This window comes from Carassius gibelio, chromosome B10 (assembly GCF_023724105.1).
Source record: "Carassius gibelio isolate Cgi1373 ecotype wild population from Czech Republic chromosome B10, carGib1.2-hapl.c, whole genome shotgun sequence".
NCBI lineage: Eukaryota > Metazoa > Chordata > Actinopteri > Cypriniformes > Cyprinidae > Carassius > Carassius gibelio.
Genome location: NC_068405.1, coordinates 4320918 through 4339435, shown reverse-complemented (window position 1 = coordinate 4339435; position 18518 = coordinate 4320918). Strand labels below are relative to the sequence as shown.

Here is an 18518-nt window from a genome sequence, read left to right as displayed (position 1 = left end):
TAATAAAAGATTTCTTCATCTTTTATTTATTCATATTAAAATGTTCTCACTGCAGAGAGATCTTGGTCTTTCTTAACAGTAGACTTTTAACATTATACTGCAGTTTACTTTCGTTAAAATAACAGTGACTATACTGTTAAGTTTCTATAAATACCTAACGTGCTGACTTATCAGCCTTTTGCCTCAGTCAGTTAGGAGTAAGTTTGAGTCTTGCGACTTATCTCACAAGTACATAATTTCATAGCGCGCGTGCAGAAATTATTAAAAACCATATACACAGATTGAACTGGATTGCTCACAAAACAAAGTTTGAAATGCGCGTGTTATCTCCACCAAATAATATGTAGCCACACTGGGTTGTACATAATAATTAACTCAAATGATATATAGGGAATTTTAATAATTCATCACGAATAGGATTAATATATATATCACATATGACAGTTACATTAAAATTATTGAAGATAAAAAATAGGTCAATTGTGTATATCAATAAATCAACTGGCTTACTAGGCACTGTAATTTACTCATTAATATGTCAATATTCCATTCTTCATATCAATTATATTGATATCTCCTCAAATCAAACCGTGTTTTGTCCAGCAAATGGCCGTAAGATTAACTTATCAACTTTCAATAAAGTTATCACTTCTTATAATTCAAGGAAAAATATTCTCTGGCCATGAAAACATTATCCTATCATTATGAAATTTCGTTACTAAAAGTAAAGAGCTTGTAGCTAAAGATCAGACATTTCATTGACTCGCAATGTGAGCGCTTAGACACAGGCAATCATGAATATATATTGGTTTTTAATAATTGAACTAATAATACATCAAATTACAAATCACACAGAGTGAATACGCGTACGACAATACAGACAGTAAACTTTGTACAAGACATAACGGAATCCAAATGAGGGAGATGTCAGGAACACAACTGGACACAGATGCAGGTTACGGTGCAGGACCAATTTATTCAAAAACCTCAAAAGAAAAAACTTCCTCCAATGAACAAAAACAGGCCGGGAAATTAGGAAAAATGTCCAACAGAAAAAGAGACTTCAAATGTCCTTGCAAAAACACCCGGCAGGGGGCGCTCAACGGCGCGGCCGCGATGATAGCGGAGAGGGGAGGAAGCCACGAGCGAGCCAGCGACCGTGCAAAAACTCTTCTGGGAAATGCCGGTGCCCGGTCTAGGAAATGAGGGAGGGGGGAAAAAGAAAAACAAAACAAACCAATAGCAGCAAACAGAGGCACGACAGAACACGGCTTGACAGGATCAGACAAAGTGGATACACGGGGATTGTTGCCGAACAACGATCTGGCACCGATAGGCGCGACAGACGGGAATAAATAGAGCAAGAGATGAACAGACATTGAATTCAGGTGAGCGAGGTCAAACCATTAGAAACGGAAACTGTGATAATGAGGGGGAGGGAGGAACGCCAAAGATAGGTGCAAGACGAGCGATCAAAACCAAAACAAAACACCATGTGCGCACGAAATGCAGACATATACAGAAACACACACACACACAAGAACGGGGTGATCAGACAGTGGACATGACAGTACCCCCCCTCCGACGGACGCCACCAGGCGCCGCAGGAAGGGGCTCACCTCGTCGCCGGTAGAAGTCCTCGACAAGTGTCCGATCCAAGATGTCCCGGGCCGGAACCCAGCTCCTCTCCTCTGGGCCATAGCCCTCCCAGTCCACAAGATATTGAAAGCCCCGACCCCTACGTCGGACATCTAGCAACCTCCGCACCGTATAGACCGGGGAGCCATCCACTAGACGGGGGGGAGGGGGGGTTGGGGCAGATGGAACAAGAGGGGAATAGAACACAGGTTTAACCCTGGAAACATTGAAGACAGGGTGCACCCGACCAAGCGTGGTAGGGAGCTTGAGCTGCACCGCCGCCGGACTCAGGACCTTCGTGATCCGGTATGGGCCAATGAACCTGGGTGCCAACTTGCGTGAGGCTACCCTGAGAGGCAGGTCCTTGGTAGAGAGCCATACCCTTTGACCACACACATAGCGGGGAGCAGGAGTTCGGTGACGGTCGGCCGCTGCTTTAGTCCGCCTATTAGCCTGGGCCAAGGCCGCCTTGGCCCTCTTCCAGGTGCGGCGACACCGTCGGACAAAGGCCAAAGCAGACGGGACCGCAGCCTCGGGTTCCTGTGTGGGAAACAAGGGAGGTTGATAACCGACAGAACACTGGAATGGGGACATACCTGTGGCAGAAACAGGAAGGGAGTTATGGGCGTATTCTACCCAGGACAGCTGTTGACACCAGGAGCCGGGATTGTGGGATGCCAGGCAGCGAAGAGAACGTTCCAAATCCTGGTTTGCCCGCTCGGACTGCCCGTTGGTCTGGGGATGGAATCCTGAAGACAGACTCGTAGAGGCCCCGATCTGCCGACAGAATTCCCTCCAAAACCGAGAGACAAACTGGGGACCCCTATCAGAGACCACGTTGACCGGAAGACCATGAATCCGGAATACATGATCAACCATCACCTGAGCAGTCTCTCTGGCTGAGGGGAGCTTGGGAAGGGGAATGAAATGGGCCGCCTTAGAGAAACGGTCCACCACCGTAAGAATGACGGTGTTACCCTTGGATTCCGGAAGGCCAGTGACAAAATCAAGGGCCAAATGTGACCAGGGGCGGGAAGGGATGGGCAATGGGTGGAGCAGACCAACGGGAGGCGCGTTGGAAGTCTTGTTCTGAGCGCACACCGAGCAGGCAGCCACGAACTGCCTGACATCCTTGGCCATGGATGGCCACCAGAATCGCTGACGGATGGCAGCCAGCGACCTCCGGACTCCTGGATGACAGACTAGCCTGGATGAGTGACCCCACTGGATGACTTCAGAGCGCAACTTGGTGGGAACAAACAGATTACCCGCTGGGCACCCCTTCGGCACAGGCCCCTTAAGTAGGGCCTCCTCTACTCGTCTCTCGATGTCCCAAGAGAGGGATGCCACCACCACCCCTTTGGGCAAGATAGTGTCTGCTGACTCCCCTCCCCCAGGAGCCTCGAAGAGACGAGAAAGAGCATCGGGCTTAACATTCTTTGACCCGGGCCTGTAAGACAGTGAGAAATTGAACCGGCCAAAGAAGAGGGCCCAGCGAGCCTGTCGAGAGGTCAGCCTCCTGGCCGAACGGACATACTCGAGGTTCTTGTGATCCGTCCAGACCAGGAAGGGCTGAGCCGCGCCCTCCAACCAGTGACGCCACTCCCCCAAAGCCAGCCTGACCGCCAACAACTCCCGATTACCTATGTCGTAATTCCGTTCTGGGGGACTCAGGCGGTGGGAGAAGAAGGCGCAGGGATGCACCTTTCCATCCTCGTGCGACCGCTGAGATAGGACCGCGCCCACTCCGACATCAGAGGCATCCACCTCAACAATGAATTGCCGTTCAGGGTCTGGAATAGACAAGACAGGAGCAGAGATAAAACGGGACTTTAATCTATCAAAGGCCTCCTGTGCCCCAGTATTCCACTTGAACGGTACCTTGGGAGAGGTGAGTGCCATTAAAGGTGCAGCAATCTGACCAAAGTTCCGGATGAACCGCCGATAGAAGTTGGCAAACCCCAGGAACCGCTGCAGAGCTTTACGAGAGTCAGGAGCTGGCCACTCGGCAACGGCCCTTACCTTACAGGGGTCGGCTTTGATCTCCCCCGCAGAAACAACGAACCCCAGGAACGGAACCGACTGGGCATGGAAGACGCACTTCTCCGCCTTAACATAGAGCTGGTTCTCCAGCAGCCGTTGTAACACCTGGCGAACATGCTGAGTGTGTACCTGCAGAGATGGGGAGAATATCAAGATATCATCAAGATACACGAAGACAAAGCGATTCACCATGTCTCTCAACACGTCATTAACCAGGGCCTGGAAGACAGCTGGGGCATTGGTCAGACCGAATGGTAGGACCCGGTACTCAAAGTGTCCCGTAGGTGTGTTGAAAGCTGTCTTCCACTCATCCCCCTCACGTATGCGAATAAGGTGATAGGCATTCCGAAGGTCTAGCTTGGTGAAGACCTTGGCTCCCTGCAATAACTCAAAGGCAGATGACATTAGAGGCAAGGGGTACCTGTTTTTAATAGTGATGTCATTCAGGCCTCGATAATCTATACAAGGACGCAAGGAGCCGTCCTTCTTCTTGACAAAGAAGAACCCAGCACCTGCAGGAGATGAAGAGGGTCGGATGAGACCGGCTTTGAGGGATTCATTAATATATTTGTCCATGGCCTCTCTTTCAGGGCCTGAAAGGGAAAACAAGTGACCCTTGGGCGGAGAAGTGCCTGGGAGGAGCTCGATGGCACAGTCATAAGGGCGATGTGGAGGTAAGGAGGTGGCCCGGGACTTACTAAACACCTGGCACAGGTCGTGGTACTCCACCGGGACCCCCTTCAAATCAGCAGCCTCCACCTGCAAGACAGGACACACAGACACAGGAAAAGAGGCAGCACCCAGACAAGACGCAAGACAAAACTTACTCCAAGACAGGACAGAGTTGTTGGACCAATCCACGTGAGGGCCATGTTGCACCAACCACGGGTGCCCCAGAACTATGGGAGCACTCGGGGATTCAAGAAGGTACAGCGTGGTCACCTCCCGGTGATTGCCCGAGACTATAAGATTAACAGGGGGAGTGGCATATGAGACAGTGGTTATTAAAGTGCCATTCAATGAACGGGCAGGAATAGGTTTGGGAAGAGGAATGGAAGGAATTCCCCAACGGGTGGCTAGAGAGAGGTCCATAAAGTTGCCCTCAGCTCCCGAGTCAACCAGTGCTGTACAGGAGTTAAGGACACCACCAAACTGAATAGAGACAGGAAGGAGAGTGCGAGAGGAGGGGGGATGTAATAAAGGGGTAGCGCTCACCAGGATCCCCCTCTTTACTGGTGAGCCTTGACTTTTAGTGGACAGCCCACTGCGAAGTGACCTGATTTGCCGCAATACAGACATAGTCCTAGGGCGAGGCGTTGCTGCTTTTGTTGAGGAGTGAGCCGAAGGCGCCCCACCTGCATAGGCTCAGGCTCAGTGGTTTCTGTGGGGGAGACAGATGACGACTCCTCAGTCCTCCAGGGTGCACGAACTGCCAGGCGCTGACGACGGCGGTGAAGGCGACCCTCGATGCGCAACGCCATGTTAACCAGATCGTCAAAGTCACGTGGCAGGTCCTGAGTGGCCAGCTCATCCTGGATGTCATCCTCTAGCCCAGCACGGAACATAGCTCGACAGGCCCCCTCATTCCAGTCGCAGGTCGCTGCAAGAGTCTTAAAATGAATGGCATAGTCCGTCACTGAGCGACCCGCCTGACGGAGCCGTGCTAGCTGGTCAGCCGCTTCCTGACCTCTTGCAGAGCGGTCGAACAGTCTCTCCATCTCCTGGCGGAAATCTTTAAAAGAAGCACAACAGGGAGCTTTGGTCTCCCAGACGGAGGTTCCCCAGTCTCTGGCCTTGCCGGTCAGAAGAGTCAAAACAAAAGCCACTTTGGACATCTCAAGTGCGTATGTGCGTGGCTGCAAGGCAAACACCACAGAACACTGGGACAAGAAGGCCCGGCAGGAATTGGGGTCCCCATCATAGGGTGGTGGGTTATTGCATCGGGGCTCAGGCTCATGGTGAGAAAGATGGTGAACTGCACCACCCTGAGGAGCCTCTCGTTGCAGCTCTTGGATCCGGTTGGTCAACTCAGCCACTTGGTTGGCTAAGAACTCCATCTCCCTTGTGGTATTCGTGAGTCTGGCTTCGTGTTGGCCCAAAAGAACACCCTGCTGGGTGACTGCGGTTCTGACAGAGTCCGTACCTGCTGTGTCCATCTTGGCCAGATCGTTCTGTCAGGAACACAACTGGACACAGATGCAGGTTACGGTGCAGGACCAATTTATTCAAAAACCTCAAAAGAAAAAACTTCCTCCAATGAACAAAAACAGGCCGGGAAATTAGGAAAAATGTCCAACAGAAAAAGAGACTTCAAATGTCCTTGCAAAAACACCCGGCAGGGGGCGCTCAACGGCGCGGCCGCGATGATAGCGGAGAGGGGAGGAAGCCACGAGCGAGCCAGCGACCGTGCAAAAACTCTTCTGGGAAATGCCGGTGCCCGGTCTAGGAAATGAGGGAGGGGGGAAAAAGAAAAACAAAACAAACCAATAGCAGCAAACAGAGGCACGACAGAACACGGCTTGACAGGATCAGACAAAGTGGATACACGGGGATTGTTGCCGAACAACGATCTGGCACCGATAGGCGCGACAGACGGGAATAAATAGAGCAAGAGATGAACAGACATTGAATTCAGGTGAGCGAGGTCAAACCATTAGAAACGGAAACTGTGATAATGAGGGGGAGGGAGGAACGCCAAAGATAGGTGCAAGACCAGCGATCAAAACCAAAACAAAACACCATGTGCGCACGAAATGCAGACATATACAGAAACACACACACACACACACACACACAAGAACGGGGTGATCAGACAGTGGACATGACAGGAGAGAGAGAGAGAGAGAGAGAGAGAGAATGAGTGAGAGGGAATGAGAGAGAGAGGTGAGAGAATTAGGCGTGATTACAGAATAATCGCTCAGTTATGCAAACTCACAGACAGTAACCCTTGAAAGACAACAATGAATCAAATAACCTTGAAAAGGTAATAGACCAACTTTAAGCAGCATTTAAATCTCCATAGAGAATGATACTTGCATGTGGTCCCTTTGTGACTCGCCAGACCAGCGTGCGTGTGAGCGTGGTCCTTTGTAGCTAGGCGTGTTCTTTCGTGTCTTCCGAGGCTGCTGCGGAATCGCGCGGTATTTGAAAGGTCCAACAAAGCAATGTTTCAGAATTCGTCTTCCTCGTGTGGAGAGGCAAATAGGTGAATAAACTTAGTAAGGAAAAGAAACGAAAACAATGGAGATGAAAGCTCCCGAAGGAGCAATGAGAACAGGCCGCCGTGCTGAGATCAACAGCGATAGGAGAGCGGACCAAGGCCGCGAAGAAGGACGAGCGGGGTCGGAGAGCAAGAGGAGAAAAGAAGAGAGGGAGGGACTTCCTGGGTCAGTTCTTATGGCTTGAATGGTTCACGCCTCTGTTTGCTTGAACAACCAATGAACGTCCGCGATCTGAAGTGGGAAAAAATACTCCTTCCGGATTGTCACAAGTTTCGGAAAGTTTTTTTCGAGTATGGCTCTGTGTGACTTTAGATGGAGCGGAATTTCCTTATATGGGTTCTAAGGGCACGTCTGCCAGAAGAGCCCGTGCTCCCGTATAGCAGAGCACTGAGAGCACAACAGGCATTCACTGATCAGAGCGAGAGCGTCGCCAAATGTCACAAAAGGAGTGTGTTTTTGGTTGCCAGGGCAAGACAACCCTGCACAGTTTACCAAAAAAACCATCATTAAGGGACCAGTGGATGGAGTTTATTTTTACAGAGCATCAACGGAGTTGTGCAAGTGTTTTTGTTTGTTCCCTGCATTCGAAGATGCTTGTTTTACAAACAAGGCCCAGTTTGACGACGGATTTGCGACTCGTTTATTTCTTAAGGATGATGCAATCCCAACGAAAAAGGGTCACAATCGTGTGTTGGAACCGCAGGCGGTGAGTAAAACTGCTTAAAATATATCTGCCTCCTTGTTAGTGCGTCCACCTCCCATGCCGGAGACTCGGGTTCGAGCCCCGCTCGAAGCGAGTCGTTGCTGCTGCTGGTCTCGTTCAGTTTCAGCCTCGGGATCTGATTCTGGATCATAAATAAATGGCTGAATCTGACTGTAAGCCATGGTTTGTTTTGGATGAGGGTTTTTCCCTCACGGTAATGTCACAGCTTCCAAACGCTCTCAACGCAAAAGCCTACTGGCGCTCGTGATTCTTTAGCTCCGCCCACACGTCACGCCTCCAGCCGGTCGTGTTTTTCCGGGAAAAATCGGTACAGACTATCTTTCTCTTATGAATATAATAAAACTAAAGACTTTTTGGAGTTATGAAGGATGCAGTACTACTCTATAGGTACTCAAGATTAACAGGATATTGATGGAAATTGAGCATTTCACCCCCCCTTTAAGGACTTACATAAAGAGCGTAAGGAAAAGTTTGTTTGTGTGTTTAGGAATGTGGGCATTTCGTTTCTCCTTTGAGGCTGCTCACGTTACTGTGGAATGTCTCGTCCAGTGTCATAAATAATTTAAATCCAGCCAGGCTGGTGCCAGGCAAGGCATTTAGTTTAGAGAGAGTTGGGTTTATATGCCTGAATTCAAAATCTACAAGCTTTGGGTTTGCATTGTTTTAGATTCAACGAACCATGATTCATTAGTTCAGAACCCATGAATCGATGAACTGCATATCCGTTACAACGCTGAGCAGTATGGAGGTGAGAAGTTTAGAATGGTATTACTGTTTTGTGGGTGAGTGTGAATGTTATCTATTAATAATTATAATAATGCATTTTATTTGTAGTGCACTTTACATTGAACAAACAATCTCGTAGTGCTACAGAGCAAAAATGTATTCATGGTTGCAACATTTGCAGTACAAAACAATCTCCATTTGATGCAAAATATGAATTTGGTTTCTAATATTAAGTTTTGCAATGGATTCTGCAGGTGCTCAGCTCATGTGTGTGGGGAGCTGTGGCCTACACATGCTACACAATGCATTCAAGTGTGGGTTCACTGCATGGCAGCTAGACAAGTTGCTGAAAGCAATGCACACATTGTTACTCAATGTGCCCGCCAGGAGAGAGGATTACATCACAGTAAACGTGTCATAGTGGCCTAGTCATAGTTTTTGTAATATACTGTATAGCTAAGTTGAAATGTCCTGCCTCTCTGTCTGCCTCTCTCTGTCAGCATCTTATGACACAGTTGCAGCAGCCATGAAGGATCCACTCATCTTGGCTAAATATAATTTTTACACGGCACTCGCCAGGACCTTCACTCCCTTCCTGAAAAAATATCAGACAGATGAGCCTGTGCTTCCATTCCTTCTAAAGGACCTGACTGAGTTGATGATGGTAATCAATCAATCAATCACCTTTATTTATATAGTGCTTTAAACAAAATACATTGCGTCAAAGCACTGAAAAACATTAATTTGGAAAACATTGTGTCAATAATGCAAAATGATAGTTAAAGGCAGTTCATCATTGAATTCAGTTATGTCATCCCTGTTCAGTTTAAATAGTGTCTGTGCATCTATTTGCAATCAAGTCAATGATATCGCTGTAGATGAAGTGTCCCCAACTAAGCAAGCCAGAGGCGACAGCGGCAAGGAACCGAAACTCCATCGGTGACAGAATGGAGAAAAAAACCTTGGGAGAAACCAGGCTCAGTTGGGGGGCCAGTTCTCCTCTGACCAGACGAAACCAGTAGTTCAATTCCAGGCTGCATCAAAGTCAGATTGTGCAGAAGAATCATCTGTTTCCTGTGGTCTTGTCCTGGTGGTCCTCTGAGACAAGGTCTTTACAGGGGATCTGTATCTGGGGCTCTAGTTGTCCTGGGGCTCTAGTTGGGGGGGTTATTATATGATTATTATTCGTTATTTTACTTTATTACTTCATTAATTATATTTCCCAACTAATGACCGCGATTTCCAATAGGTTGCACGTAAGGGGCAAAAAAGTAACGTCCTTACACTTAAGAAGAGTTGTGCACTTTTTTTATATATATTTTTAATATATATTTTTACATAAATATTTTTTTTCTTCTTAAAAACTATAATTTCGTCATCCGGGTTTTCCAATAGGTTGCATGTGAGGGGAAAAAAAGTAGCATCCTTTCACTTAAAGAGTTGATACAATGGCGTTGGTATTGGTTGCTAAAACGGGTACTACGTCGCCTATATGGCAATTTTTTTAGACCTGATGAGAGTGGGCAAACAATGGACCTGACTGAAGCTGTGTGCAAGATCTGCTCATGTGTGATCCGCGCAAAAGATGGGCAGACGACCAATCTTCATGACCACTTGCATGTTCGCCATCCAGCAGAATATGCCACCTTGCCTGCATGGGCTGGACCTAGCAAAAAAGCTAGCCAGGGTCAGCAGACGATAACTGGGACTTTTGCAAAAGGCACTAAATATAAAACCGACAGTGACAGATGGAGGCAGTTGACAGATGTGGTAACTCACTTCCTGGCCAAAAAAGGTTTCGTTCAATACAGTGGAGAAGCCGTCGTTCAAGGCCATGCTGCATACCTTTGATAAACAGTATGAGCTGCCAGGTCGGAAATATTTCTCAAAGACGGCTATCCCAAACCTTTTCAATGAGGTTAGAAGTAACATCATGAAAGAGCTGGGTGATGCAGAATATTTGGCAATGACAACGGACATGTGGTCCAGCTGCAATACGATGCCCTACATGTCAGTGACAGTGCATTATGTAAATAAAGAGTGGACACTGCAGTCCAAATGCTTACAAACTTGTTTCATGCCCGAAAGCCATACAGCAGATAATTTGGAAGAAGCACTGTGCAAGGCATTTAATGACTGGAAACTACAGGAGAAACAAATTGCCTGTATAACTACCGACAATGGGGCGAATATTGTTGCAGCCATCCGGCAGTTGAAATGGCCATGGTTAAGTTGCTTTGGGCACAACTTGAACCTGGCCATAAACAACTTGCTTGCGCAACAGAGGGCCAGCACAGACCGAGCTTTCGGGGTTTCTCGGGCAGTCAACACTGCATTTTCGCACAGCTGGCTAAGGTGACGTGAACTGCAGAAAGCACAAGCACTCCCTGAGCACTCACTGATCACGGTAATTTTTTAAACAGTTTTCTAACAACGAATAAATTATTTAAAAACTATTTAATTTTTTTTTTTTTTTAGGACTTTATTGTTTAAATTATTTAATATGTATTTTATTATTTACTGCGTATGTAACGGAGGCCAGCGAGTAGTGCTGTGCAGGTAAACCTCACTCCCCGATCTCAAGAGACGCACTAGCGACAGACGCTAGTGGCTGTAGCCATTTAGCCTCCTTGTTAGTGCGTCCGCCTCCCATGCCGGAAGACCCGGGTTCGAGCCCCGCTCGGAGCGAGTGCGAGGAGCGTCAGAGAGGACCCGGGTGAGAGGGGTTACATTGGTGCCGTGACCCGGATGGGAGTGAGGTTTAGGGGGGTGAGTGTAACGGAGGCCAGCGAGTAGTGCTGTGCAGGTAAACCTCACTCCCCGATCTCAAGAGACGCACTAGCGACAGACGCTAGTGGCTGTAGCCATTTAGCCTCCTTGTTAGTGCGTCCGCCTCCCATGCCGGAAGACCCGGGTTCGAGCCCCGCTCGGAGCGAGTGCGAGGAGCGTCAGAGAGGACCCGGGTGAGAGGGGTTACACGTATATACTGACAGGACTGTGCAACAAGATGGGGCTCAAAACAGCAAATGGTGGAGAGAATGCTGGAGCAGGAGCAAGCCATCAAACGTGTGTTTGCCCAAGACAAAAGTCACCCCCACTCCCCCAGCTGACATGGCATGACATAAGTGTTCTGGAATCTGTGAACAATGTGCTGAAGTCAGTAGCGGACTTCACAGACATTCTCTCTGGAGAAAATTATGTAACGGTGTCCTCACTGCTGCCCATGTTGGCCCATTTAGAAGGTGTGCTGGAGGAGTCAGGTGATAATTCCAAACTGACAGCCGACCTGAAGCGTGTCATCCTGGAGCAGATGGAAGGCAGATATGGTGATGACACCATCCAGAGGATGATCCGTAAAGCAACACTGCTTGACCCAAGGTACCGAGGGGACCATATGAAACCTCCCGAACTTCATTCTACAAAATCTGAAATAATGGAAGAGATTGTGAGAGATATTGATCTGTCGCTGCCAAAGCCAACACAAGGTCCCTCACATGCTGGAGAAGATGTAGAGGAACCAGATGCCGGCGTCACCACCGTGCCTAAGAAAAAAAAGTGGTCTTTAGACAGCCTTCTTGCGAAGAGAGCAGCCACAGCAGCTGCAGCCACGCTCACTGATGAGCAAAAGGTCGAGTCAGAAATGACCATTTACCTGCAGGAAATGGCCATCAATGGGGAATAAGACCCACTGACTTGGTGGAAAACAAACGAAAAAAGGCCAGATTAGCACGGAAATATCTGTGCATATGTGCTACCAATACTCCATCAGAGCGGGTCTTCAGCACAGCAGGGAGTGTAGTTACTCCAATTCGCAGCTTATTAAAACCAGACAAAGTGAACATGTTGGTATCTCTGGCCAGAAACATCGAAATTTAAACATGGTCTATGTATGTAAATCCCGCATTTCGGTCTGAGTGTTGTTCCCATTTTGTTGTTCTTCTGTGTTTTAATAAATGTGTGTTATCTGAATTACCTTCATTCTTTCATTTGATTTGACATCATGGCCAAGGAAAATTGTCTTTTAAAGGTATTTATTAACCAGACAAAAGTGAATTGACGTTTCGCTGAATTCTGGGTTTAAACTGCCGCTTCAGTGCAGTAAAGCAACACATCTATGTAACAATGAGCACGATCTCCCGATACACTACAATAGGATACTAATAATTCATTAATAAGGCCTGTTTTCTTGTACAAAATTTAAAATTTAAAATAAATGTACAGTGTTTAACATGTAAACAAAAAACAAGATTCTAACAATATCAAGATCAAATGCCTCACACGGTATTTTCACATACTAACACGTCACGTCTAAGGCATAGACTACAGTGAGTATTTAGAATAGCATATATGTATTAGTAATATTCTCAATTTAATTTACAGAGCAATTCCTGCAAAGATTTTAGATTAAATAAATTCTATAGAAGAGACTAGGATTAGTGTGTGTATTTTTTACAGTCTATGGTGTCGACTCGCAGCAGTGTCTCTCCATCGTGATGTCAGTCAGCCATCACGGTGGACGATGATATCCCTAATGTTTATTGTTCAGGGGTCTCTCAGTTCCCCATATTCCCAGCATGGAATAAGTAGCTAGCAAATGTTAAATGAAAGTTTGCATTGTTTGGCTAACTTTCTTGTGGCCTACTGAAATGTTTTTATTTTTCACACCTGCTTGGCTTATATTTTACCCATTCCACATTTGAAAAATTAATTAACACAAGTTAAAGGATTTTGTTTTTCTTTGCTGGTAGGGACATGAAATAGATATAATTTTTTATATAAATGGTCTCAAAAAGGTCTTAAAAAGACTTGAATTTAACTTGAAGAAACCTGCATGAACCCTGGACGAGACACGAGACTGGGTTCACGAGACGAGATGTAACATTTTTTTTTTTAAGAAATCCTCAATGATAAATATATATGGAAAATGTGTCTTTTATTCAATTGAAAAACACAAAATGCAAAACATGTGGGTACATTTTGAAATCAAATTCTACTTTATTAAATTAAACATCTATTTTAATAAATTTTATGCAGGTATAAACAACATAAATATTGCAAATGTTTTTGCCACAAACTCATCTGACATGGAAGTAAAAAACTATATATTATGCATACAAATAAACAACACAAATAATATCCCTTTAAAGTAGCAGTCAGTCAAGTTTTATTTTATTTAAAAATAAAATTAAATATTCAATTAAAAAAAAAAAATCCCCATTTAAATTTTCTCAACTCCTTTTAAATAGTATATAAATTTTCACATCAATGTATTAAAAGTTTAAGAAAATAAAAGAAAAAATATATGTATAGGGCCCTGAATTTTTTTTTTCTTACCATATTATTACTTATTACCATATTATACCAAATTCTGTGTTTAAGCATATTGTGTTTATATTGGGGGGGGGGGGGGGGGGTTTGGTTAAGGGTGTGATTAGCTGATGTATTATTGTGGGAGCATGTGATTAGTTGATGAATTGTGTGCATGGTTAAAGACGGCTCTTAAATATTTAAATGCAATGTACTGAGTGCCTATAAGAATTGCATATTTGTGCATAATGTTTTGACTCTGGATGCTTACAGAATGATATAGATATTTAAATATATGGAAATGTATTTATTATTAATATATTTCAATCTATGTGCTTCTGTATGGGATGAATGCTTTCATTTGCTATGTTTCATTTTATATTTCGCTATGTCCTATGTTTTGATTAATAATTTGGGTGTATTACTGTTCATATTTGTTTGTTAATTAATTAACTGAATTCATTTTGAGTCTTTATTCATCATTCACAGCTGCTGAAACAGCCTTTAAATTAGTTTTGGGCATATGAGGACATAAATTAGGTTTAACTACTGCATGTCCGCTCATAAAATAATAAATAATTATAAAAAAAAAAACTTACTTACTGTTACTTACTGGCAATGTCACAAAGTATACGCACCATAGACAGTAAAAGAAATGGACACAGCGACCCCATTGGAACTCAATTGAGACAAGTGAAGCCCATTTTTAGCTATTTTTAGCACTTCTGTTTCTGATGCGCAGACTCAAACTAAGCTTGATGACGTCAGCAATATGTCTGACAGATGTTAATCTTCTAGTAGCTGTGCGTGCAAACTGCCATCGTTAATCTTGCGGAGACAGCGAGCTTGAGCGGGGATTCTTTGGCATGAGTGAGCAAGAATAAGTATTCTGATTAATTATTTTGTATAGTATTTTAAAATGTAACGCCAGTACGCCATATTAAGTTAATTGCCTTCGAGCTTCTCCTCCTGTCTGTATGGTAATTTCTCTACTGTGCGACAGAGAGTCAAGTGGTTATGATGCAATCGTTAGCCTATTTTTACAAAAACTGTTTCTACGGGGCCATAATGTAACATAGAAGGTAATGGAGCCCTTTATACATTGTCGTGTGTCTTTAGAAATAAATAATGGACAAATGGAGTCTTTAAATGCCTCAGATGTAAAGTTATTCGCTGTCAAAGTGACACCAGAATGAATGGGAGTCAGTGGGAATGCTAACGCAAGTGAAGTTCTGCTACAAGATGGCGGCATGCAGCCGACTTCAACTTCCGGTCGACTTTCCTTCCCGCCTGATACGCACCTTTCACTTTTCCGGTTGCCTCCATAGATTGCCACGACAAAATTTTGGTCACCAGATTACGTAGCAGTTACGTAACAGTTACGCAATGTATATACATATATATATGTGTGTGTGTGTGTGTGTGTGTGTGTGTGTGTATAGAGAGAGAGAGAGAGAGAAAGAGAAACTTGTCTAAGTTTTTTAGAGAAAAAAAATTATTTAATTAAGAAAAACACTAGACTATTTTTCTATCGCGAATACGGAAACTTAGATTTTGTGTCAAATGAGAGACCCAGTGTTGGTTTCAGTTTCGTTTTAGCCTAAATTAATTAGGTTTATTGCTTCTTATGTTTTTAATTCTTGTTCTTTTCTAAATACAATGTTAATTGAAAATTATTTTGTTGTGGAGTGAGAGGAGCTAAAACAGCCTAGTGGAGCTTCTCAAATTTACCGGAAGCTAAACAGTTTTCATTTGCTATATAACCTCAAAAGAATTCTTAGAATGAAACTTGGGAGTCCGATTTTTTGACGCATATACAGCGTTACTTATTATACATTTACTATTATTCTATATTCTTAATATAAAATAACATTTTAGCATCCACATACATCGGGAACATAAAAACATTTGGATTTGTGCCGAATGAGAGCGGTAGGAATCAGCTTCAGCTTAAATTAATTTGTTTTGGAGAGAAACGAATAACTGTTTTTATAATGTTAGCATTTTGCTGTAGACTACAGGCATTTTAGTCTTCGTTATTTCGGAAGTAACACGGCTAATAAAATGCAATGTGAGCTGCGCCCTAAGTTTTTTTTTTTTTTTTTTAACAATGCACCAAACATTTTTTGATATCTTAAAAATACTTTGCCTTTAAAGCGTTGATAGATTTATTTATTTATTTATTTTTTAATTGGCTTACGTTTGCCCAAAATCTAGAGAAGATGATGCTGTATTCGCTGTGACTAACCGTTAGATCTCTATTTGTTCCTTTTCTTTTTGAGTAAAGAAAAGAGTATTTTTTTTTTTTTTTTTTTTAAATGACGTTATTAACCGGTATTTCTTCCACCCCAAACAGTTTCGGAATGGTAATAATATCAGGGGAACGCAGGAAAAGGAAACGTTAAAATATCGATTCTGCTCTGAGTGAACCGATTTATTTATTTTATTTTATTTTTTCGTTTTCAAGCCCTGGTGGCACTTTAGGTAATTTTTATTGTCATCTTTATTACTATTATAACCACTGCAGTGTGAACTTGTGATATGTTCACATGTGACAGAATATGCTCCTAAGTGTATGAGAAGAAAGCAAGATGGAAAACAAAGCTCAGAATAAGCTCATAGCATACATTCCAAAGTGACTTCTTTTTAGACCTGTTCAATAAATACCCTGCTGAAGATACTGCAACATACTGAGAAGGCATAAAAAAACATTTCAAGGTTACACTAAAGGATCTGAAAAGTGCTTATTTGATAGGATGTACATACATCCAGATACCAGTATCACACATACGGTGAATGAATTGCTTTGCACTTTTGCAATCTGAGGTAAACTCCAGGGATTGCTGGGGATTGTTTGCAACATCAGGAGGAAGTCCTGTTATAACCAATGCCTAAATGTTTGGACAACCACAATTCTGCCAGCTGCATTGTGGATGCATAAGTGCTCACTTTAGACCTGACACACATTTTGTATTGCTTAGGGTCTAAATGTGTGTCACACAAGACAGGATGATAAATATGTACAATACCTGCTTCTTGAGAGCGAAACACTTTCAACCCAGAATTAATGACTTTTGTGAACAAATCAACATCTTCTAAACCCCAGCCTTGTATTGAGGTGTCAAAACCCCCAGCTTTAAGCAAGTCACTTTTGTATATGCAGGTGATACCAAATCCATAGTCTCGCCAAAATCCACTCTTCTTTGTGAAAACAAAGGTGCTCTCTTCAGAAGGGCCCCCAGCATAGACAATTTTTGGATCATACTGACTGAAGACTATAGGGAAATACACCTGCCTTCCTTCCACAGTGTTGTCTCGACACCTTTGGATGAAGTCAATGTTGAAGACCAGGTCCACATCACAGAAAAACAGCAGTGAGTTGTTAGCCAGCTGAGAAGAGCCCATCTCAAGGGCCAGGCCTCGAGAAAAGTTTCCCTTCATGGGTATGATAGATAGGTCTGCTTTAGGATATCTGTCATGATATTCCTTAATCAGCTCTAGGTGTCTCTCCTTATCCTGGTTTGTATCACTGTCAACCAGGATCATGGTCAGTTTCATGTTCTGGTTCGGGATCAGGCAGATTCTCTCAAAGCTTTTCATGAAACGTACTAAAACTTCATAGCGGCCCATGAGCGGTACAAGGAAGTGGATTTTTGTTTGAATTGGCTCTTGCACCTCTTTTGTGGATTCTGAGATCTGGAAGGAAGAGAAGATCTTAAGCGAGCTGGAGAGGAATGAGAGCAAATGAGAGTCACCGTTGATGGCGTTTACTATGTCGCCAACATTCAGTTCCTCTGCTTCACTGAAGAATGGTTTACTGAAGGACTGCTGAAGGTAAGCATGTCTCCGGACTGGCACCATCACTTTCCTACCCTTGTGCTTCTTGTAAAGCAGCATAAGGTCCAAGATGTATTCGGCACCATGAAGTGGATCCACCCTTCTATAGCCATACTGGATCTTTTTGAAGTCTATGATGCGGCCTCGAGTTTTGGAGTTCTCATTGATCATCTCCATCACTTGAAGCACTGTATCTTCAAGCGCTGAGCGGTACATGTTTCCAAGGCCTTGATAGGGCATCTGCCTCTCGCTGGTGGAGTACAGGTGCCTGCTTGTCAGAAAATCCCACTCTATGACGCCTCCCCGCTCTGTGGGGCTATAGCGGGTATAGGACAGTGGTGCCCCCAATAGCTGGTCCTCCCACTGGACTGCAGCATTGCCGAGTCGGCTCATGGTGACACCTTCACGGTGCAGCAGAATCGTGCGATACCGGAGCTGAGAGATCTGGCGGCTGAGCAGGTAGCTGTGCAGCCTGTATTGATAAGTTTGACGCTTGTTGGGGTGTAGCGTGATGGCATTTTGGATCTTGCTACTGTGAAGGTCCTGGATAAAACCTTTCTTGTTGTGCTCATAGTTTTCATAGAACAACTGCTGCATCTGCAGAAAGAAAGATGACAACAACAAACAATTTGAGTAACAGTTCAGTTTTTCAACTAGTGGTGTAATGGCACACGTATTCGTATTTAAACTTTTTTGGGAAAAGGAAATTCTGACAATAAATGCTGTTTTGATGCTCTTTGATGTGGCGTGACAAGCTTGCAGTGTAAATGCCTCAGTTCTGACAGCAGCGTGAATGAGTGCAATCATCCATTAATTTTTACTACTAATTTTAATGTGAAACAAACATAAATTGACATCGCATGCCTCATGTAATCGCTACTTGCAGAAAGACATGTTTAAAATGTCATGTAGCATTTCACTTATCTCAGGCAAATCATCAGTATCTACAGCTCATTATTTGCTAGATAAATTAAGCCTAGAGAAGAGCATCTCACAAAATATTAGACTATAGAGTCGGCAGC

General features: G+C 44.3%; 2 protein-coding genes across 2 annotated transcripts in view; one reads left to right on the top strand and one right to left on the bottom strand.

Moving 5' to 3' along the window:
* Positions 1 to 9447: 9447 nt before the first annotated feature.
* On the top strand, positions 9448 to 12283 carry LOC127966193 (uncharacterized). Its single transcript, XM_052567030.1, has 2 exons — positions 9448 to 10759; positions 11346 to 12283. The coding sequence occupies exon 2, from the start codon at positions 11360 to 11362 to the stop codon at positions 12032 to 12034; it is 675 nt and encodes a 224-aa protein (XP_052422990.1). The 5' UTR covers positions 9448 to 10759; positions 11346 to 11359; the 3' UTR covers positions 12035 to 12283.
* Positions 12284 to 15818: 3535 nt separating this feature from the next.
* LOC127966181 (chondroitin sulfate synthase 3-like) overlaps positions 15819 to 18518 on the bottom strand; it is a 50079-nt gene continuing 47379 nt past the window's right edge. The window contains exon 2 of the mRNA XM_052567018.1: positions 15819 to 18093. Within this exon, the coding sequence (XP_052422978.1) occupies positions 16522 to 18093 (1572 nt within the window). The 3' untranslated portion in view covers positions 15819 to 16521. The remainder of the gene's footprint in view (positions 18094 to 18518) is intronic.